This window comes from Blastocystis hominis (genome assembly GCF_000151665.1).
Source record: "Blastocystis hominis, Singapore isolate B (sub-type 7) whole genome shotgun sequence assembly, scaffold_14".
Lineage (NCBI taxonomy): Eukaryota > Bigyra > Opalinata > Blastocystidae > Blastocystis > Blastocystis hominis.
Genome location: NW_013171821.1, coordinates 440,344 through 463,171, shown reverse-complemented (window position 1 = coordinate 463,171; position 22,828 = coordinate 440,344). Strand labels below are relative to the sequence as shown.

Here is a 22,828-nt window from a genome sequence, read left to right as displayed (position 1 = left end):
TATGGAGCGATTGTACAAAAGTATAGTAATTAGTAACTGCTGCCCAAGTTCCCACATTCTTTCCATTTGATTCAACCATATTGATATAAATGCTTCTAGATACAATCTGATATAGAAAGCAGGAAGGACTATGGAACATGCTTCAAAACTCTGTTTTTCTCCTCAAATGCAATTTCTTCACACCATTAGAATAAACCACCACCACCAATTTCTATCTAGTTATCCAACTACGACTCTTTTCGACACATATCCTATTGAACATTCACTCTCCCACTCTCTCGACCACCCCTCCTCCAGAAAACACTCCCCTCCAATTATCTAACCCACACACCCACACAAAAATCTCCCAACAAACACTCCTAATTACAACAACACAGTTACAATAAACGATTAATACACACGCGCCTTGGGCGGAATGGGCTTCACTTCGTTCTCGTCCAGCGTGTTCATATGCACGGGACGGTACATCAGCTTGGTGGTTCCCGTTCCAAACAGAGCGTCGTCGTGGTAGGCGACGGTGTGCTTCAACCAGTTCACGTCATCGCGCTCCTTGTAGTCCTCGCGCGCGTGGGCTCCACGCGACTCCTTGCGCGCCTCGGCGGCGATCATGGTGCAGTGTGCCTGCTCGAGGAGATTCTGGAGCTCGAGCGTCTCGATGAGATCGGTGTTCCAGATCATGGAGCGATCGGTGATGCCCACGTCGCGGATCTCCTTCACCACCTCGTTCATGCGCTTGCATCCCTCCTGCAGCGTCTCCTCCGTGCGGAACACCGCCGCGTAGTCCTGCATGGTGCGCTGCATGCGCAGTCGCAGCTGCGCGGTGGGGATGGCGCCCTTCGCGTAGCGCAGGCGGTCCAGGTTCTCCAGACAGGCCTTGCCGGCGTCCGCGGGCAGCGGGGTCTTCGCCTCGCCGGGCTTGCTGATCTCGTTGATGTAGTTCGCGCAGGCGCGGCCGAACACCACGATGTCCAGCAGGGAGTTCGCGCCCAGGCGGTTGGCGCCGTGCACCGACGTGCAGGCCGCCTCGCCGGCGCACCAGAGTCCGGGCACCACCTTCTCCGTGTCCTGCTCCGTGGGCTTCAGCACCTGGCCGTGGTAGTTCGTGGGCAGGCCGCCCATGTTGTAGTGCACCGTGGGCAGCACCGGCACCGGCTCCTTCGTCACGTCCACGCCCGCGAAGATCATGGCCGTCTCGGAAATGCCCGGCAGGCGCTCCGCCAGCAGGTCGGCGGGCAGGTGGTCCAGGTGCAGGTAGATGTGGTCCTTCAGCTTGCCCACGCCGCGGCCCTCGCGGATCTCCATCGTCATCGCGCGCGACACCACGTCGCGGCACGCCAGGTCCTTCGCCGTCGGCGCGTACCGCTCCATGAAGCGCTCGCCCTCGCTGTTGCGCAGCACGCCGCCCTCGCCGCGGCAGCCCTCCGTCATCAGGCAGCCCACGCCGTAGATGCCCGTCGGGTGGAACTGCACGAACTCGGGGTCCTCCAGCGGAATGCCCGCGCGCAGCGCCATCGCCGTGCCGTCTCCCGTGCACGTGTGCGCAGACGTCGCAGAGAAGTAGCAGCGACCGTAGCCGCCGGTGGTGATGATGGTCTGCTTGCAGTGGAAGCGATGGATCGACCCGTCCTCCAGGCACAGCGCCATCACGCCCACGCACTCGTCGCCGTTCATGATCAGATCCAGCGCGTGGTACTCGATGAAGTACGACGTGTTGTACGCCAGAGACCGCCCGTACAGCGTGTGCAGCATCGCGTGGCCCGTTCGGTCCGCAGCCGCAGCCGTGCGGTACGCCTGGCCGCCCTCGCCGTAGTTCTTCGTCTGACCACCGAACGCGCGCTGGTAGATCTTGCCGTTCTCGCAACGGCTGAACGGAAGACCGTACGCCTCCAGCTCGCGCACAGCACGCGGAGCCTCGCGGCACATGTAGTGAATCGCGTCCTGGTCACCCAGCCAGTCCGAACCCTTCACCGTGTCGTAGAAGTGCCAACGCCAGTCGTCCTCGTGCTGCACCTTCAGAATCAACGCACGAACCTCCTACCATGTTGCCGAGAGCAGCGTTCACGCCTCCCTGGGCAGCGACGGTGTGAGAACGCGTGGGGAACAGTTTGGTAATCACGGCGGTCTTGAATCCCTGTGCGTCAGCAAAATCACAGAAAAGCCAATACGTATTCAGAAAGACCCATAGCGGCACGCAGACCCGCACCTCCAGCACCGACAACCACGCAGTCGTACTCGTGGTCCACTACAAGCTAACTTGGCTACCCACAGTGCAAACCAATAGGATAAGCAGTGCCCAGATCCTTCGTGACCTTAGCATCTGCAGTATTACCAACTACAGCGGAACGGCAGGCAGTAGCTCGGAATGCTCTTGTCAGAGCCGGAGCAGTTTTTCCCATAATTCTGAAACTGGGCAGCATTTAGATGTACTGTTCAAAAGAATGAATCTCTGTTTTCTTGACGAAATACCTTCGCTTTTTCCTCCACGATAGAATCTGAATCAGAATATGGTTGATTAAATTGAGCGATCTATCTTGATTAGATTCTGCCGTGATAACTTGTATTGATTTGCTCTCACCCATAGATGCATGTGGAAACGAAATATCATTGCGATGCATATCCATGGTATCCTAGTTGCTGAATAGGAAATCCGTCAACAGTCACTAATTTGCTAATTCCAAAAATCCGAACGATTATTGTTTTAACGTATTATTCTATCTTTCTCTGTTGGAATCTTGCTATCTTTCTATTTTTCAGTTTGTAACATACAATGAATTCTACAGACATTGATGGATTAGACACATCAGGTGATTCAAGACGGTTGAGAAGTATCTCACTCTATAAGCAAGCCTATGGCGACAAGGTTCGTCTCCTTGCAGAGGATGCAAAGAGCAATGAATTTGTAACCAACGCAGATTTGCTTTCAGCGGAAAACTCTTCTTCTGTATTCAAACGAACGAAGGGAGGGAAGTCGAAACGAACTTTAAATGCTTCCCGTGAATTTGGATGCTGGGTGCTGAAAGTGAAGAATGCCTCGCTTTCAAAGAAGAAGGTAAGGGTTTTAATACTCAAGTTATCTGTAGCTTGTATATCAAGAACGTTATCTCTATTTAAAGGATGATGTCCTTTATTACTCTCATAGTGAATTTAATCCGGAGGTTTCAATTCGTCACTGCCGAGCAATCCAGCTCAGCGCCACGTTGGAGTTTAATTCACCCTCCAGGCTGGACAACCCTCAGATCCAATCTCACAAGTCGATTGATCTGCAGGTGGGCGACCGAATGATCACCTTCGTAGCGGATGAAAAGTTGGCAAACTCCAGCAGCTTCATCGTGACTGTGCTTGTTATGATACTTTTGTAATTTCTAGTTAATTACCACGCTCCAACACATGAAAGAATTGGTCAGTCCTCCCGAAGACATGAGCGAGCTCAACAAGATGTACATCGAAGCACTGGAATCGCTCGGAATTCCGGAAGAACGATGGGATTTGATGGTAGAAAAGGAACCCAAGGAGCGAAAATGGATTTTAATTACGCAAAACCGGCAAAACGCGATTTCGGGCGATGTGCTGGTGCAAACCTGCGTGGATCTGCTGAACCAGGTGAGTTTGGTTTGCCTCTTTTCATCAACAGCCCGATTTGGAAATCAGCGAAATCCGAGAGATCCGCATCATCATCGGAACTTCGCCCAAAGCGTTTCTGGAAAAGTTCCGAGACCTTCATGGCTTCCACCGAATCCAGCAAATCATGCTCTCCATCGCGCTGAATCCAAATCGAACCCGAGCCGATCTGCTCAAGCTGCACGAAGTGCTTCCGATGGTTCGATCGATTCTCAAAACGCACGACATGCTAATGTGGCTTCTGGATGTCGAGGATTTTGTCTACACGCTGCTTCTCTGCGCGTTCCTTCGACAGCCCGCCATCACGCAAAAGATTTTCATGTATCTAACGATCATCTCGCGGAGCTCGCGCGGTCACGAGCAGGTGCTGCGCGCTATCGACGAAATGATGCTGTTCGCGCAGGAGAAGGTGCGATTCCAGTCGATTCTCTCGCTGCTGAGCATCAGTCAGGATATTGATACGGTGACGAACATTCTGGTCTTTTTGAATGTGCTGATTCAGCAGTCGGAAAGCATTGCCGTGAAGATGGCTGTAGGCTTGGCGCTATAAGTTGAAAGTAGATCTACACCGATTTGTTCACGCTTGGCTACGATGGAATGCATGAGTCGTTGCTGCAGCGTTATCCCTCCGCTGCGGAAGAAATCACCAATATTTTTGGCAATTTCATTCAGAACATGCAGGAAGACCGAGAAGCCGCGGTGTTCAGCGGCGTGGACTGCAGCGACGTGGTGGATATGATTCGTCTGGGATGGGGAACGCGCCTGACTTGTAGAAGTGATTCAGAAGCAGACGCAGGACGGTTCGAACTGGGAGTATTTGTGCAATTTGTTGCGCATTTTGCTTGTGATTCCGCACGATTCGCTCGTGGGAAAAAGCATGTGGAAGCTGATTGTTCGCACGACGAACTCGGTGGTTACGACGAACTATTATCAGGACCGTGAATACGTCACAGACGAAGAACTGAAAGATCTGATCAACCAGCGCGACATTCTGAACGAGAAGTACGAAATGGTTCGGATCAAGGAAGACATGGAGGACCACTACAAGGAGCAGATTCGGGAGCTCCAGCAGCAAATCAAGCAGCCGCTTATGGCGCACACTTCCTCCGAATACATCAACAAACTCGTGGGCGATATCATTTCCCAGATTTCCAACGATATGGATCTCCGCTTCATGCGAGATGATCCAGTGTACAGCAAGTACTTCGCCATGTTTGAAAGCGGCGTCGCTCTCGACGATGTGGCGATGGTCTGTCGACAGGAAGGAAACGACGAGCAGGTCGTTCGCGGTCCCGCGATCATTCTCTCCTATAAAGATGACATTCTGCAGCGCCTTCAAGCCAAGGGAGTGATCCCCGCTGTGATTCCTGCAGGCTCCCAAGGTGGCGCTGCCGCTGCTTCGGGTGCGGCTGCCGCTCCACAGCCGCAGTACGATCCGAACAACCCTCGAAACAATCCGGAATACGCAAAGTGGTTCAAACTGCTCGACATGCACATTCCCAAGGAGCATTTGATTATCAAGATGGAGCAGGAGGGCGTTGACCCGTCGATTCTCGACTACGAATCTCCCGGTGGCGCGCAGCCATCGCGAAACGACGAGCCCGCAGCGGAATCATGGAGACCTGCGTCCTCAACAGCCGCTTCGAAGCCCAAACCGAAAGCTGTTCCGATCATTACGGAAAAGAAGGCGGAGCTGCGGCGTCGCCAGCTGCATATCGTGCCTGAAAATCGTATGAAGAACTTGTATTGGGATTGCATCGACAACAACGCGATCGAAGGAAGCGTGTGGGAGAAAATGCACGCGACGGTGGAGAAGGAAATCGACTACAGAGAGTTGGAGACGCTGTTTGCTGCGAAGGAAAACACGTTTTTGCTCTCCCAATCGAAGCAGGAAGCCGCGAAATCGACCGAGCAGGAAGAGCAAGTGCAGCTGATTCGCGATGAGAAGCGACTTCGGAATGTGGGAATGGCGATCGTGCGCCTGAAGCCGAAGATCGAAGACATCCGCGATGCGATTATCGAAGTGGACGATGCGATTCTGGATGATGAGATGGTTCGAATCCTGGTGTCCAATGCTCCGACCCAAGAAGAAATCGAGATCGTGAAGGGCTACGACGGGGATCTGAGCGTGCTGAACGAAGTCGATCGATTTTTCAAGGTTCTATCGACGATTCCCTTCCTGAATGAACGTCTGGCCTGCATCAAAACGTATTATCAGTTCTCTTCGGCGATCGAAGATATGCGAAACGAGATCGATCGATTCAAAGTCGCGATTGAGAAGTGCGTGCGAAGCGACAATCTCAGTCATCTCATGGAGCTCATTCTCGCGATTGGAAACTTTTTGAATGGTAAGCAGAAGTGGATTGTTGCTGACGCATAGAAAAGAGCAATCGACGTGGCTATTACGGTTTCCTGCTTTCCTATTTGCCCAAACTGCGCGACACCAAGTCGATAGACAACAAAATGACATTGCTAGAGTGCGTTTTCTTTCCCTCCTTTTCACTTTAGCTTCCTCTACGCACAGCTGGAGCAGGACGCCAACACGTCGCTTCTCTCTGTGATCGACGAATTCAAGTTTTTATCTGCCTTGAAGGGTCAGGACTACAAGCAAATGCTCCAAGAATTCTCCAATTACGAGAAGACCTTCAATCAGCTCGCGAATCAGGGAAAGAAACCGAAGTGCGCTCCCAACGATTTCTATCCGGAGAAGATGAAAAAGTTCCACGCGGACCACGTGAAGTCGGTGGAAGCGGTGCGCGAGCTGGCCAATACGGTGGACGAGCTTTACAAGGAGTTCGTCAAGAAATACGGTACGAATCGAGAGGGGTGGTGAAGCGTAGCTTGTCCGAAGGATTATTTGATTTCCAATATTATCGACGATCTGGCCACGTTCTTCGAACAACTCGCCGAGACGCGCGAAGCGGTTTTGAAGAAGCGAGAGATCCAAGAGCAGCTTCGCAAGACCGAGGAAGCGCAGAAAGTGATGAAGCAGCAATTGCAGCGGAGCCGAATGACGCCGAAGAACCAAGAGAAGGATCTGTTCGGCGATTTCAACGATCTGAAAAAGACGCAGATGACGATGCGAGCAGGGCCTACGAATCTAGGCAAGTCCATTCCGCCTCTGGGAACCATGCATCAGCGTCCGCTTGTGCATGTCGATTCATCGGGAGTCACGTTGTCTCCGCGTCCTAGTCGATTTGGCCGAAATACGGGATTTGACATTAACAATCCGCGCGATGTGTCGTTGAAAGGAGTGGATTCGACCATCAAAATGCCAGCCAACCAGCGAATGGAGACAATGAAGAACGGCCAGGCGCAGCGACCGCGTGTTTCCGGCATGTTTGTGAATGAAGGAGCCAGCTCTGGGCAGCGAGATTCGCTGTTAGAACAACCGGGAGTTGACCGGTTGCCGAAAGGATTCGGAATTATCGATCCGCTACCGAGCTTTAACAGTCCAGCTTCTTCACCGAAATTTGGTCCTGTGAAACGGATGGATAGTCGCTATGTGTAAAAATGTGTTGTTGAATTGTTTGTTTCCAAAAGAGAGTTTGGGTGGGGGTTTGAGCGTAGATGGAAAGAATACGAAGCACAATCACTATGAACAGGTTTTGGAATTACAACAAGAAAAAAATAGGACAATCTATCGACTACTTGAATCAGCCACTAAATTTATAGCCCAATCCTATTGTATATAGAAGATAAAGAGCAGAATACAAAAAACATGAGGATGAGAATAAAAGGGTGGAAATAACGTTTCACGAAATGAGTCACAGTTTTATATATTGATCTTTATTTGTGTCCATTATGCAGTGTATTAAGCACATTTAAACCATAAGAAATCAAACCCTAACCTCAATTTCAGGATTTGCCTAATTTTGGGATATGATTGAAACGATATTGGTCTCTATGGTTTCTTTAGAATATTCCCTTTGTTCGTTTGTATAGGAGAATGAAGTGATGCATTCATACCAAATCGAATAAACTAGCTGAATGTTTACTCACAAATATGTGATAATATGTTGTTATTTTTGAAAACAACCATCTTACTGAGATTGGTAAGAATTTCAAATTGTGTATTAATGCGAATTATGTGAAATGATTTATCCTCGTATTGTACGCTACTGTTGAAATGAACAAATCCATGAGGTAAAGACAATGTATTATCTCAAGAGTACGAGCACAAAATAACAACATGAATATAATTAATTCATGTTCTAGAAACATTATCTGTAACAAGAATAATATGATGCAGCGATATCATCAAACGTACAATTTCTCCCATACCAGCACAGTCTTATCGACGATAGAATGATCTACAGCGCTGAGCACAAAAGAACACACAAAGAACAAAAATCATAATAATCAAGAATCACTATGCCGCCAATAAACACCAACTGCAGAAGAACATAATAGATTCTGTCTGAAGTTCACTTTTTTTTCTGCAATAATGAGAACAATAATGCTTCTCTTCTTATGTATTATTATTCCACTTCTATAACACCTAGTCTTCATTGTAGGCATATATGCCACTACCTGTCCCGAAAACAAGGTCTATATGAAACTTACCAAAATGTCTACTGCATATGCTCATGAAGAACAAGTGCAAGTTCATGGAACTACTGTCTATGAAGAAAGTGAACCTTTCGAAGATGATTCTCTTTATTCTTGGGAGTGGTGTGTCGACTCTACAGAAAATAATCAATATGAGGTATGGTTCTATGATGAGTACGGTGATTCTTGGAATGAAGGAGCATGGCTCCAGATTGAAGGTCCTTATGGAAATGTAGTCTTCAAAAACTATATGACCGATGATATGTACGAGATTTTCCCCTTGTCACTTTATAATCCAATCGCGACTAACTCTTCGTGGAAATTCTATCAGGGAACTGTTTCGGATAATTGGATGACAGACCAGTTTGATGATTCTCAATGGACTTCATTGTCTATCAATGATCCGATTTCGCAACCAACTTCCACTCAGTATTATCGTTATTCGTTTAATGGAATTGTGGGAATGGCTGCTTATGAGGTCCGTTTCAATTATCGCCATGGTATAGTCGCCTATATGAATGGTTTAGAAATCTATCGAGATAACATGGCTGAAGGTAGTGTGAGTGGAGATACTGCAGCCACAGGATCTCACTCAAATTACACATTCCGCGGAGTAATTCGTGGAGGTCAAGAAGTGGAAGGGAGTTCGATTTTGGCAGTCGAGATTCATATGACAAGTGATTCATCGGAATCAGAACGAGTATTCGATGCTTGGTTATCAATATATTCGAGTTCAGCAGGCGATAATTGTTACATTGTCGGAACGGATGTTACATTGGACAGTACACAAGAAAAAGCGTTTAACTGGAACAAAGGTGATTATTACTGGGCAAACACTTTCCCTGCTACAATCAATTATGCATATAACGGAAATACGATTCCTGTAGTAAATGGATTCCGAGTGTTTGCTTGCAGTGCTGTAAGTGCAGCTCCCAAAACATTTACTCTTGGAGGTTCGTCTAGTTCATCTGGACAATACACAACCATGTTGACTGTTGAAAATGCTGCTTATACTTATAATGGACACAGTATGTGGACATCGAGTGTATATTCTTCGTCGTGGAGACATTATCGTGTCAATATCGAGAATACTGGAAGTGCTTCGCTTTCTGCTTATGAATTACAACTCCTTGTTTGTAATGTACCTGTTCTCACAAGAATCGAATTCCCACGATCCAGTTATGAATATTTGGCCGAATATGATGAAGTTGAAATCAAGCCTGTACGAAGCGATATATCTGGATGTAGTATTAGTCCGGAACTTCCCACTGGTTTGGAACTGAATAGTGCGACTTGTACGATTTCTGGAATTGCTACGGTTACTACAGATAACATTACTTATACAATGACATCTTCTGTGAGTGAAGGACTGTCTGGAACATTCAGTTTGAAGATAACAAGTTGTGATTCATTATTGATCGAAATTGAACGGGTCTACAGGCTTCTTGCAAGTAGTGAAGCTTGAGTATCGATATATGATGACGAAACAAATGAAATATTACTCAGTGTTCCTCTAGATCATGGAAATGAGGACGATAGTATAGTGAAAACTAATTTGTGTTTGACTGCAAATCGTATTCGAATTGGGACTTCTGGAAATGAATACTGGGCATCTGATTCCTATATCAACATTCGGACAGTGATGAAGAATGGACAGAAAGAAATGATTGGTCGAATTCATCGAGATTCACTCGTTGGAACTCCGAATCCCTATATTATCAGTACACAATATCCTATTCAATCGGGAGAAGAATGGTATTACAAAATGGGCGAAGTGCCTGCAGATTGGGCTTCAGAATCAGTAGAAGGATGGGAACAGAATACAGTGTTCCCTGCTTCGTCCAATCGAATTCAACTCTATAAAAAGAATTTCTCGATTCAATCACTTGCCAATGTGACTTCGTTCACTTTGAATGTCAAGTATCGATATGGAATGATAATCATGTTGAATGGATACGAAGTGTTCCGAAATGCGATCGAAGGTGATTTATCGAATGAGTCTGCAGCATCGGATTCGTATACTGATAATTCATTCCATTTGATTTCGTTACCTATCAAGGCGTATAATGACGAGAATACTGAAATGAATTATTTAGTAGAAGGATCCAATCGCATAGCAATTGCATTGGTTTCGATTACTGCTAGTCAAACGGAATCTATATTTGATTGTGCAATTCGATTGATTCGTAATACTGAAAAGAGTCGAGTATGGGATTATAAATATACGTCTTCTCTCAACATTGGGTATGATCCCTTCTCTCTGGGACGATTCGATTCTATCTATGCTTACAGCAATAATGATAATTGGGTAGAATTGGAGTTCAATAATGATCGAAGAGAATGGTCTAATATGTTGACAATAATGAATGACTTTACATCCAATACAAGAGGAATCGAGTCATTCATATTGGAAGCCAAGAATCGAGAAGATGAATCATGGACACTGTTACAAACTGGACAGGATATAGAATGGTCATTCGCAGGACAAACAAAACAATTCTATTTATTACCAACAAAACCGTACAATACATATCGTTTCCGAAATTTCAAAGGAAAAACGGCTTCAGGATGGAAAGTGTTAGCAATTGATTTCCGCATTGAAAATGTGAACGTGGAAATTGCTCCACTTTCTTATCCAACTCCCATTGAGATTTATCGAGGAATCGAAATGGCCGAAGTCTATTGCGAAACCGAGTATTATCTCAATTTCAGAATCGAACCTGCACTTCCCGAAGGAATCACGATCGATTCTATGACAGGAATGATTTCAGGAACAGCCACAACAGTGAAAGAAGCATCTCAATACACGATTACAGCCAACAAACTGACGGGAGGAACTTCATCGTTTGTAATCACATTGAGTGTAGCATTGTGTACAAATGGAAAGGGACTCATCACAATGACTGTTCGAACTGATTATTATCCAGAACGAAGTCATTACAATTTGTATTCAGGTAAAGAAATGGCCGGAGAGCCGATTTCGACTTCCGATACATTAGAACAAATGAATACTTTAGTCTATTTCGATTTCTGTTTAGCAGATGGTTTGTACACAATGGAAATTGTGACAGAGAGCAACATGGGAATGGAAGCTCCTTCGGGTTATATGCTTTCTGTGGATGTTGGAACTTTCCGATTGGAAATGCAACAAGTCCCTGCAGGAATGAGTCCCATTCGAACATCACTTCAATTCTCGTCTTCTATTCCGTTCCAAAACGAATTTACAGAATGGTCCGTTTCCAAACAATTTGTGAGTTCGGATTGGACTTCGGTGGATTTCCAAGACTCGAATTGGGAACAATTGAAAGCTGGAGAAATCGGAACTGGTTCTGGAGCTACGGTCTATTTGCGTCGTCATTTCTCGATTCCTTCGTTGGAAGATTATCAAGTGATGAATGTGATGGTGAAATATGGAGGTGGATTGATTGCTTATGTGAATGGAAAGAAAGTGGCTCGATTCAATCTGCCTGATGTAGTTGATGACTCAACACGAGCTCCCCAAGCTCATGATTCATCGATTGCAGTATTCTTCCATGTGATTCTTCCGTTTGTGAAAGCGACATTGGAGAATAATGTGATTGCGATTGAACTTCATCAGGTGGTTGATACATCTTCGTCAGTTCCGTTCGATTTCTATGCGACGGGAACATTTGGAGTGAGCGATTGTTCTGTGGTTCGTGATTCATTCTCTTCTCTTACCGGACCTTCGAAGTATCCTGGAGATGTCATGAATTTCTTCGATATGTCACCAATGACCTATGCAACACTCTATTCTTCTTATGAAATCGATTTTGCTTGGACAAGTCAAAACTTGGAAGGAATGTCCTACAATGCGATGGCTGTATACACAAATGAGGATGTGAACAAATGGTCGTTCTCTATTTATGGAAGATTTGGAAATGAGAATTATACGACCATTGCCGAAATCAAAGACTTCAATACAACTGGAAGAACGCGAGGAATCGTTTCTGTTCCAGTGGGAGTAGCGAATTTCCCGAGTCTTCGTTTGGAAACAGATGCTTTGAGAACCAATTCATTAATTCTTGTGGAAATGATGTTTATGTATTGTAAAGCATCGGGTGCGATTTGTGAAGGTATTGGCGATTTCCCGACTGTAGCTGAAGGTCAGATTTCGCCTTCTCTGTGTGATGAAGGATTTGATGGATATGCTTATCGAGTTTGTGAGAATGGAGTATTGTCCGAAGTGAAAATGGACAAGTGTATTTACAAAGTTCCTCGGAATATCGAATACTCAGCCACACGATATGAATTTGTTCGAGATGTATTTGCAACGACAGGAGTTCCGACATTCACAAATCGAATCACAGAATGGTATTTAGCTTCGGGTCAGAAACTACCCGATGGATTAGAATTGAACATAGAAACTGGAGAAATCAGTGGAACACCGGTTACTGCAACTAGTTTGGAACTGATTCATGTATTTGGAAAGAATCCGAGTGGAGTAGCGAGTACAGAAATAACAATTACTGTTCGTGTTGGACGATGTATATCTGAAGGAATATGGCAATCAACGGAAGTGGATTCAATCGCAATTTATGATTGTGCTCTACAAGGAGCCTTTGTGGGAACTCAGAAACGAGCCTGTGTGCTTGGAGAGAAGGATGGAGAATGGCGAAATGCAACGGGACTGTGTGTCTCGATTGTTACTTTAGTAGTTGTGATCGTTATCGTAATAATAGTCATTTTAATTGTGGTTCTTCTGGTAATTCGTAATTTACGGAGAGTGAAATCGGTAAGAGGTACGAAGACTGACAAGAAAGTAAATGTGAAGAAGGTGAAGAAACCAGCAACGACCAAAACAGTAAAGGTTTAAACTGTTAGACTTTGAATATCTTGTTTGTTTCAATCAAATATGGAATGTAGAGTGATCGAATAATTGAATACAATAATGATACAAGAATCGATAGTATCGATGTTCTCGCTGAAACTGTCTCCATTGAAAAGAATAATCACAACTGATGTTCACACATTGATGATAATCTTCGATATCGAGAAGTCCTGAGCACTGCCTACATTTCATTTTCACGAACTATTTATTAGAAGCGAAAAAACAACCAAGTACTTCAATGCGTTGTTCGACATCTTGAATCCACATTGCTATTCGAATCAACAAATCTTGTGGATGCTTTCTGCAATTCGAACACACGATTTCATCTCCTGAGCTCACTTTTCTACAAAAGAAGCAAAGATTCGAGGTATAAAATCCATCGATTCTTTGTTCTTTATCGACACCTGATCGTGTGGATAATCCGCCAACACTCGACAACTGGTTTTTGAATTTCGATGGAATGATAAAGGATGGAGTACTTGGGACTTCGGTCATTGAATGATACCACTTTTCGACGTCAATTCCAAAAATCGTTGATAACTACTTCACACTCAACAATCGCAAATCTACTCGATTCAACACAGGAATCACATGTTTTCGGATATAATAATCATTATTCAAACGCACTCCGTTTTCTTCTCTCAGCAATTCATACGGAGAAATCACCTGATCGTTCAATCGACTCTATTCTTAACTCCCTTCCTTACTGCAACGCCCGGTTCTCCGTAAATCACCAAATAAGGCACCTTCTCTTTGTACAATGGAACGTCCCTTTCGTCGTTGAGAATTCGCTTAATGCTGATCACAGCAGCAGGAGGCAGAGAAGGATTCAAAGCGATGATTCTATGGAAATCCAAATCTCCTTCAAAACCGTCTTGATCAGTCGCGTTCGACGATTTCATTTTGTAGGACCCCAATTTCACTTCCCTCCATAATATGAAATCCGGAATTGGGATCTGAGAGGTCAGAATCTTTCGAAATTCGTTCTGAACAAACCTGAAAATATCAATACAAAATGATTCGTACGTCTGAACTTGGCTCAGAGAGGACGAAGTGAACACACGCGTTAGAAAATCCTCGCTTAACTGTCTGATATACTCGCATTGATCCGTCCGAATCATTTCAATTCCCTTTCCTTCCACACTATTCATAACTATTTCTTTCTTAATTCTACAATGGCGCGGCGTCTTCGCTCGTATAGCAATAACCGGTGTATCGTTTTTTCGTTACCATCACGCACGGATGATACAATTTCTCGAATTTCAAAGTGATTGGAACCGGAAACAATGCAGAAATCTCGTCTATTTCCTCATTCTTTCACTCTACAAAGACCTTCAAGTTGCCTTCCCAACGCAAACGCGTCATGTCTCGAGTATCCTTTACACTGAATAAACATGGAGTCTGTATCTGCATACACCACTTCCACATCATTGAAATGATTCAGTACATAATTAATGCTTTTCGTTAAGATCACTCGCCCGTATTCAACAATGCTATCACCGATTTGAGCGTTCGGCATACGACCGCTAAAACCAGCATTGATGTATCCGTACGTGGTGTTTACAATTCCTTTCAATGCGAGCTGATTGAAGTCGAGAATCGATTTGTAATGATCGTATAAGGGATGATTGCGGTTGTTTTTCAACACGTTCTTGATCAGAATTCTATCGCTCAGTTTCTCTTTGTTTCTTTACCGAATTCGAAGAATTTCGGACACCATCTTCACGATGATTCCTTCTCGAACATTCTTATTCACAAATACTGTTCCTGTCGGAGAAACGTGGAAACCTCCTTTATATGCAGCTTCGATTTCTCGAATCCCTGCTTCATAATTCACATCAAACCCCGTTCCTTTGTACATCCCAAACTACCATTCAAAACCCGTTCAATCCAAACTCCCGTTTTTTTGTTTAGATTCCCTAGACAGGTCGAGAAGCAAATGTTGTAAGCGATCATAACGCTGGGATACAGCGATTGGAAGTCCATCACGACCAGAGGATCATTGTATAAGTTGGAATACGGTTCCATCACCAATGGAATGCTCGCAGCGGAAGGCTGATGAGCGAGCTGCAATTTAGAAACAAAAATAGAAGAGAAACTTGCGATTCGGTAGCGTTAAGACAAAGCATGCTATACTCTTTCGAGTTGTTAATTCGTAGTAAAATGTTTTCGATTTTGTACTGCGACCCTCTTGTGAGCTCGTCCGTGAGATCGATGCCTTGAATCGTGCAGCTCTCGATCAGTCGATTTAGAATGTGTGTGTGATAGAGAATGTGGATTGAGTAAAAGACTTTTTTGCGCATGTACAAGATTGCTGCATCGATTGAATGGCTGGAGTTCAGCCTGCTGATGAATGCCAAAACAAAAAAAGGTACATTTTTAGAAGAGTAACGTTCTCATATTTGGGAACGGTTGTGTGATAAATCGAATTCATCACAGCACAGAAATCGTTGTTGTTTCCGGAATGATATCCGTTTCTTCGAAGAATTCGAAACAGTGACAACACTACATTCGTTAAATTCAGTTATAAATCAAAACCATATCTTCCATTCATTGAAATCGTGCTTGATTTTTGCTGATTGTATTTCGTGTTGGCAGGATTCACATTCATTACGCCGTTTGTTTGATATCCCCATTGCTCGAAGTTTGCTTTTCCATCATAACGATATTCGTTATATTCTGGATCGATGTAGAACGAATGGAACAAATTTGAATTCCGATGAACGTCTTGATGAATCAGAGAAAAGGGGCATCGCGAAAGAAGGAAAAGAACGGGAACTCCCAAATGTTCGCAGCGGTCAATCAAATACCCGATCGAATCGCGTTGCATCTGCGAATGATTTAATTCATTCACGATTCTACTTCATATTCCACAATAAAATCGGGATTGAAGGACAAAACAACGTTGATGAGAGCCAGCAACAACTCGCTTTCTTCCTTAACAAATTGGATGGAATGAAACGATTTGCACAAATAAGGTGGAAACGTGGAACTGAATGCAAGTGAATCTACCGCTAATGCAGAGAGAAAAAAGAGAGAACTGTAAATGATTCCACACTGAATTGGCGTATTATCGTTGTTATGAAGATCCCTACATTCAAAACAAGCCAATGAATTACGTTGTTGAAAAGGAATAAAAAACTCCCAAAATCGGGTCTGTTTTAGGATTTGGCTTTGCAGTTTCTGTGCTCTCACACAACAATTCAATGCTCATCAATCGAAGACTTGGCTACATTTCATAAATTTGTTCGATGCATTACGGGAGGCGTTTCATTTTGTGAGAATTGAGTGATTGATGAGTTTAAAAGGGTAGACGAGTTTAAACTGGATTGAAATTCTGTGGGTTCGATTGGTGGAGGAGAGGAAGCTTGTTTTGGAATGATGGGAGGTTTGATTGAGTACACAAAACGGCGAAAGCGAGGAATCGGAGCCGAGCCCAGGATCTCTTTCCAGAATTCGATTCGATTTTCGCTTTGCTGTTTGGTTTGCTCCCCCTTCAATTCAATTTCATGTTCCAATTCATTCAACACTTCGGTTGTATTGAATTCCTTCATCGTCACCAAATCATCGTAATGACAGCAGGGCAAATGATACGATTTCATTAGATCCTTCAATACAACACTATCACGTGAAGGTGGCTTTATAGAATAAAGAAATCGACGATACAAAATCTCTCCATCCGCAAACAATGGTTTCCACTTTTCCCTTTTTGGAAGGATGATTTGTTTGTAATCGTACGATTGTTTTGTATTTGTTGTGTTTTTTTCACATGGATGAATTTCATTTTTCTTTTCATTCGATTCATTTGGATGATTTTCACTTTCAAATTCATTTCTATTTTGGTCATTTTCACTCTGATTCTCCATTTCACTCCCTGATTTCCCCAGTTTGCACTCCTTTCCATTCGAAAAATCCAAAGTTTCTCGATCCTTTCCATTCATTTCTCCACCCGAAAGCAACGGGTCACAACACAGCAATGATTCATTCACGTCTTCAATTTCACTCCCCAACTCCACTTCCATTTCCATTTCCTTTTCATTCATTGAATCACGTTCGTTTTTCTTTATATTCTTCTTCTTCTTTTCATTTTCATTTTCATTTTCATTTTCATTTTCATTTTCATTTTCATTTTCATTTTCATTTTCATTTTCATTTTCATTTTCATTTTCATTTTCATTTTTGATGTTGTTGTTTTTACTCATCATCACACTTTCCGCATAGCATCGAAATTGAAATCGCATCGCTTCGTTTTCACACAAATCTTCTGCTTTTGCAGATCGACTTTCTGATAAAGAAACCGACGGCTGCACGCCAAACAAGCGCTCCACTTTGTGTTTCAATGCGAGAAGCGAAGGAATCAAATACTCTTCGTTCTGATTTCGGTCGATCACAAGATCGGTAATGGCAATGTCTCCCTCCAACGCACATAAACTATGACGAATTCGATTCGAATGGGATGATAAAAGGGAAGAAAAACTCGGATGGTTGATGTGGTATCGAAGCTAAAAGAAAATCAGAATGGACTAATGAATGTACTCGCATGTTCGTTATCGTGGTGAATCCAAACACATTTACTTTGTAATCCGTCAAGAACTTCAATTTATAATTGTATTTGTGCTCATAGCAAAGCATGGCCGGAAAGGTCTGGGATGCGTCTTCAGGCGTTGGCAGCTTTCCGTTTGCAATTTCGCGAGCGACTGTCACCACGTCGATCGGATTGTATAGCGCTATGCGGATGAAATGCTGATCTTCGAGATGAAACCCGTAAATTGACTTTCCGCGAATGAGCTGCATCTATTTTTAGTCAAAATCGAGCAAAATTGTGTACAGATTGAATGTACTTGAATTGACTAAACTCGTTTTTCTCCTTTTCACGCAAAAATCGCTCGATCCCTCTCTCTAGACGCAGCATTTGGGACGCTAAGTTATTGTTTGTAAATGTTCCATCTATACCCACGAAAAAGTAGGGATAATACTATGGAACTATTTTCAAATAGAGTCTACATTATGAATATGCACGCAAATGTCGATGGAATCTGTAACTCTTCCAAACAAACGAATCACGGGCTCTTTTACGTTGTATTCGATTTTCTGTGCATTGTTCTTTACCACGGCAGTGAGTTTGCTCACTTCCAGATAATACTCCTAACTGTGAGTAGTTTGATGAATCTCTACGAATTTGACTAGACGAAATGTGACTGATTCCAGAACATCATTTGTCTCTTGCTGCATGAAATACAATGCTTCTTTCAAACCACCAGCCGTTATCTCACTCCCTCACATATGTGTAATTCTAACGACTAATGTTTGATTCCAAATGATTTCCAGAAATCGGCTCGTTTTTCGAGCGTTGTTGCTTCGTTCATATTTTTCCTATCATATTTTATCCATGCTGTCTGTACTACGTGCTGCAGCGTCCCCATGCCGTATCCTTAAGACGAAGGCTCTGTGGGTGAATCCGATTCGTCTTTTTGCGCTGTACGCAGAGCGTTGGCAATTGAATTCATAGAGCTCATCGTCCTGAAGAAATCCACATTCTCTATGGTTCTGATTCGGGGAACGCGGAGAATTTGTCAAAGCAGCTGCGAGAAGACCTTGAGCGAAGAGGAATCGACTGTTCGTTGGAAGCTATGAACGATGTTGATACATCGGATCTGAAGGAATTGGAGAACGTGATCTTTATCACCTCGACAGCGGGTCAGGGTGATTTTCCGCGCAATGCGAAGGACTTCTACAAGGCCTTGGACGAACTCGCTCCTGGCTCGTTATCTGGACTCAACTACTGTGTGTTTGGCTTGGGAGACCATAGCTATGTCCATTTCAACCAAGCTGCGAAGAACCTAGAAGCCAAGCTGCATTCTCTCGGAGGCGAATGCCTTCTGCCTCTGGGACTGGGGGATGACCGCGATGAGGAGAAGTACGAAACAAAATACTACGAATGGCTTCCCTCGCTGTATGAAAAACTGCATGCCGAGAAAGTGGTAAAAGATTTCCCGCCAACTCCGAAGTATTCCGTCCAGCTCTCAAAAACCACGCAGGACAAACTCAAACCGTTCAAACCTCTTCGCAGCCATTTGTTTCCTCTCCTCGAGGTGAGAAGATTGACTCCTGAGGGCTATGACCGAGACATCCGCCATTTCACGATCGACCTCCAAGGTACCAAAGTAAAGTACAATTGTGGCGACACGCTCGGCATCTACCCCCAAAACCACAAAGAAGACGTTCTCCAACTCCTCCATGATCTCGATCTCTCTCCGACCGACTTCATCAAAATCCAGAAATCGGACCAAATTCGGAGGACCTTTCTCCCCAGCACCACCACCGTCGAGACTCTCTTCACCGAGGTCCTCGACGTTTTCGGCCGTCCCACGCGCCGTTTCTACAGCCTCCTCAGCCGTTTCGCCACGAATCCCGCGGAAAAAGCAGCCCTCGAGTCCATGCTGACGGCCGCGGGATCCCCGCTGGTGCAGTCGTTCCTCGCGGAAACGCTGACCTACGCGGATATTCTTCGGAAATTCCCGTCGGCCAAGCCGGCATTGCCGTTCCTGGTGGAGCTGATTCCCACGATGAAACCGCGGTTCTACAGCATCGCGTCGTCGCCACTGATGCACCCGCACACGCTCGATCTGTGCGTGGTGGGCGTGAATTGGAAAACGCCGTCGGGCGTGCAGCGCAGAGGCCAATGCACTTCGTATCTCCACGATTTGAAAGCAGATTCCCACACCACCATACGCGGGGTCGTCACCCCGGGAACTATGAAAATGCCGCAGGATTCGAAGGCTCCGGTGATTATGGCCGGGCTGGGAACAGGAATAGCGCCATTTAAGGCGATCACGGAACATCGCGTCGCGCAGGCAAGATCGGGACTGCCGATGGGAGACACGACGTTGTTTTATGGCTGCAGATATAGAAAGGAGTTTGTTTACGGAGATTTGTGGAAGAAGTATCATGAGGAGGGAGTTTTGACGCATGTTATTCCCGCGTTCTCGCGAGAGCAGAGTTACAAGATTTATGTGCAGGACAAGATTCGGGAAAACAGCAAATTGGTGACGGACTATTTGATGAACCAGGGCGGCTATTTCTATTATTGCGGACTTGCCGGAAAGGCTCCCGCTGCAATTCGTGCTGGTATTATCGATGCGTTCAAGAAGGAGACTGGAATGAGCGAGGACAAGGGCGAAGAGTATTTGAAGCAGATGGAAAAGGAGGGACGATACAATTTGGAGTGTTGGTTGGGTGTTTGTTGAAAATGGAATTCCCGATTTTCTAGGCTTTTCTTCTTTTTTCATAATATCGTATTGTGAGAAGTTAGAGGTTCAGAGGAAAGTAGGGCACTTCTAGAAATGAGGAATTGAATTTGGGATGATTTGCGGCGTAAATGAGAGCTCGTTGGAGGTTTTTTGTTGGGCGGCTCTGCCTTTATAATATTCCTACAGTAGAGATGTCTAACGTGTCATCTAGTTATGAAGGAGAAAGATTTGCAGTACTTCGAGCATCTTTGTGACACCTTATACGGTCCTTCACAAGAGCAAGATAGAAGACGCGCAGAGAACGAAATTGCGGCTATCACGAAGAACTCTTCATTTGCAAACGAGATTGAGTGGGGAACAGAAGGGAGCTACGATCCTAGGAGTATCTTGAACAACTCTCACAGCGCAAATTCGTTGATTTACCTCAGTATTTCCTTGAAGCACATCATTCTTGATAACTGGACGTCTTTGAGTACCGCTCGTCGTTTAGAGCTTCGTGGGCGTTATCCAAGTTTATATTACTGTAGGTGACAACCTTCTCGCGTACCTCTCCGAGCGAGGTCCTTCTCTCGATCCCATGGTGTTCCGCAACATTTCAATCGCCATCTGTATCATATCAAAGCTATCCTGGATGGAGGACCGCCATCAGCGTTCCTTGCTCTCGAGCATCGACTCGCTCGCGAACCAAGGACCCGAATTTTTCATTTTAGGCCTCAACATGATGGCAGATTTCGTCGAGCAGATGGACATTCCCTATCTGAGTATCCTCTCTTCTTCTCTTTTATCCTTCTCACACGCAGTGGACAGCACCGAACACCGCAAGACCGTCACCCAATTCATCTCCGAGAGCCTCCTCACGATCTTCGAGACCGCTCTGGAAGTCGTCGACGACATCAGTTCCGGCTCCGGCTCTGAGAAATTCAACGACTTCACCTACCGCAACGCGCTGCTCCAAGCCGACATGAAAGTGCTCTCCCAGTGTCTCCAGTTCGATTTCATCGGCTGCAAAAGCGACGAGAGCGCCGACGAGACCTGGGTGCTGCAAATCCCCGCGCTCTGGGAGGGATTCGTCTGCAACAGCGAGCGTCTCGCGCGGTTATTCGCCATGTACCCTCCCTCCTCAGCCTCCATCCAAGCTACCAATCGGTGCAGCCGCCGCTAACGCTCAGCGTGCTCGAGATTATCATGCTCTTCGCGTCCATTCGACGGTCCATCTTCCGCGATCCCGGGCTGCGTCTGCGCTTTCTGGAGGTTCTGATCAACGGCGTCGCCGAGTGTCTGAGCTCGGGGCACGGACTCAACGACGAAGACACGTACAACATGATGTGCCAATTGCTGGGCCGGCTGAAGGTGGCTTCCCGCGGGGAGAGTGAGGTCTAGTCGAACTTCCAGCTGTCGGAGCTGATGAAAACGGCGCAGTTCGCGACGTGTTTTGAGCTGATCTCGAACTTCACGTGCACGTCGCTGCGCGACTGGAACGCCTGCAACAACTCGATCAACTTCCTGCTGACGCTGTGGTCCCGCATGACCTGCGCGTTCCGCTACGTGCAGATCACCAGCGCCATCGCGTTGAACCAGAACGTGCTCGCCAACCTGATTCCGCGCATCGTCGAGGCCTACATCGAGGGCAGACTGCTCCAAGTCCTCGACGACGGAGGAAACTCCAATCCTCTCGACGATCCCGACACGCTGCGCGAAGAAATGACGCAGATTCCACAGATTATTCGGTTCGTCTATCCCACCTGCGGCGAGTTTTTGCTGCGCCGATTCATCGAATTGTCCAATGAATACCAAGTAGGGCTCACCGCGGGGATCGAGGGTAGGTGGAACTGGGGAAACTGTTCGAGGGAAACGGGGAACTGCAGGAGGAGATCGCGAATTTGGAGAGTAGTGGCGGTGTTTTGAGGAGTGAGGGATAGAGAAGCTTGCGTTGCTGATTCATATAATCGCGAACGTGATCAGCGGGCAATCCTTCATGCTGATCCAAGTGACGAGCAACCACAACTTCTACGACGCGCAGCTGAGTCGGAACGTGCTGCAGCTCGTGAATTACTGCATGCAGGAGCAGCAGAGCCACGGCTATCGCTGCCACCCGCAGCTGGAAGTCGCGTTTCTGTCGTTCTTTTTGATCTTTCGACGCACCTTCGTCAACGATCAGAAGTCCTTTGCGATTATCAGAGAGTACGAGGACTGCAAGAACGGACCCATTCCGCAGAGAGCCGAAGTACCCCCGATTTTTGGAATGTGAAATAGGCGTATCGGAGTTTCATCACGCAGGTGGGGTTCGGGGACATTTCGCAAGTGATGTCCTTTATTTGGGAGAAGGTGTGTCGGAACCTGCGTAACTGGACAGACAACGAAATGGTGGTAACCGAATCGTTGAAACTCCTCTTGGATATCAGCGACGGCTATGAAAGCAGTTTACTTTTGTTAAAAATCGAGTCGGTTCAGTTCGTTTTACAGCACCACACCGTAAGTTTTTTCTTTTTTTTATTTTCATAATTTTTCTCATCCAATAGGAAGAGGAGTTTCATTTTCTACGGAATCCCGCGTTCAGTCA

At 45.6% G+C, this 22,828-nt stretch overlaps 9 protein-coding genes; 6 read left to right on the top strand and 3 right to left on the bottom strand.

Annotated features, from left to right (window-relative positions):
* Positions 1–360: 360 nt before the first annotated feature.
* Positions 361–2,419, bottom strand: GSBLH_T00001919001 (Succinate dehydrogenase flavoprotein subunit (SDHA)). XM_013040407.1 has 4 exons: positions 2,276–2,419; positions 2,166–2,242; positions 2,039–2,131; positions 361–2,004 (listed from the first exon to the last, which is right to left on the bottom strand). The coding sequence occupies exons 1-4, from the start codon at positions 2,394–2,396 to the stop codon at positions 391–393; spliced, it is 1,905 nt and encodes a 634-aa protein (XP_012895861.1). The 5' UTR covers positions 2,397–2,419; the 3' UTR covers positions 361–390.
* A 348-nt stretch (positions 2,420–2,767) lies between these two features.
* Positions 2,768–5,998, top strand: GSBLH_T00007049001 (uncharacterized protein; the record flags this gene model as incomplete). The annotated part of the gene is made up of 6 exons (XM_013040406.1): positions 2,768–3,049; positions 3,081–3,335; positions 3,367–3,600; positions 3,632–4,150; positions 4,180–4,360; positions 4,392–5,998. The coding sequence occupies 6 exons, from the start codon at positions 2,768–2,770 to the stop codon at positions 5,996–5,998; spliced, it is 3,078 nt and encodes a 1,025-aa protein (XP_012895860.1).
* Positions 5,999–6,229: 231 nt separating this feature from the next.
* Positions 6,230–7,129, top strand: GSBLH_T00001918001 (uncharacterized protein; the record flags this gene model as incomplete). Its single annotated transcript, XM_013040405.1, has 2 exons — positions 6,230–6,428; positions 6,459–7,129. The coding sequence occupies 2 exons, from the start codon at positions 6,230–6,232 to the stop codon at positions 7,127–7,129; spliced, it is 870 nt and encodes a 289-aa protein (XP_012895859.1).
* Positions 7,130–11,569: 4,440 nt separating this feature from the next.
* Positions 11,570–13,021, top strand: GSBLH_T00001917001 (uncharacterized protein; the record flags this gene model as incomplete). XM_013040404.1 has 1 exon in its annotated part: positions 11,570–13,021. The coding sequence occupies one exon, from the start codon at positions 11,570–11,572 to the stop codon at positions 13,001–13,003; it is 1,434 nt and encodes a 477-aa protein (XP_012895858.1). The 3' UTR covers positions 13,004–13,021.
* Positions 13,022–13,219: 198 nt separating this feature from the next.
* GSBLH_T00001916001 (uncharacterized protein) lies at positions 13,220–15,321 on the bottom strand (the record flags this gene model as incomplete). Its single annotated transcript, XM_013040403.1, has 8 exons — positions 13,220–13,558; positions 13,589–13,702; positions 13,732–14,161; positions 14,193–14,319; positions 14,351–14,682; positions 14,713–14,830; positions 14,863–15,116; positions 15,155–15,321. 8 exons carry the CDS (start codon positions 15,319–15,321, stop codon positions 13,220–13,222), a joined length of 1,881 nt encoding a protein of 626 aa, XP_012895857.1.
* A 221-nt stretch (positions 15,322–15,542) lies between these two features.
* GSBLH_T00006351001 (uncharacterized protein) lies at positions 15,543–17,061 on the bottom strand (the record flags this gene model as incomplete). Its single annotated transcript, XM_013040402.1, has 4 exons — positions 15,543–15,848; positions 15,881–16,109; positions 16,138–16,247; positions 16,279–17,061. The coding sequence occupies 4 exons, from the start codon at positions 17,059–17,061 to the stop codon at positions 15,543–15,545; spliced, it is 1,428 nt and encodes a 475-aa protein (XP_012895856.1).
* Positions 17,062–18,648: 1,587 nt separating this feature from the next.
* Positions 18,649–20,265, top strand: GSBLH_T00001915001 (uncharacterized protein; the record flags this gene model as incomplete). Its single annotated transcript, XM_013040401.1, has 1 exon — positions 18,649–20,265. The coding sequence occupies one exon, from the start codon at positions 18,649–18,651 to the stop codon at positions 20,263–20,265; it is 1,617 nt and encodes a 538-aa protein (XP_012895855.1).
* A 634-nt stretch (positions 20,266–20,899) lies between these two features.
* Positions 20,900–21,430, top strand: GSBLH_T00007048001 (uncharacterized protein; the record flags this gene model as incomplete). The annotated part of the gene is made up of 2 exons (XM_013040400.1): positions 20,900–21,029; positions 21,069–21,430. 2 exons carry the CDS (start codon positions 20,900–20,902, stop codon positions 21,428–21,430), a joined length of 492 nt encoding a protein of 163 aa, XP_012895854.1.
* A 23-nt stretch (positions 21,431–21,453) lies between these two features.
* GSBLH_T00007047001 (uncharacterized protein) lies at positions 21,454–22,516 on the top strand (the record flags this gene model as incomplete). Its single annotated transcript, XM_013040399.1, has 4 exons — positions 21,454–21,618; positions 21,649–22,062; positions 22,092–22,164; positions 22,188–22,516. The coding sequence occupies 4 exons, from the start codon at positions 21,454–21,456 to the stop codon at positions 22,514–22,516; spliced, it is 981 nt and encodes a 326-aa protein (XP_012895853.1).
* Between the last annotated feature and the right edge of the window lie 312 nt (positions 22,517–22,828).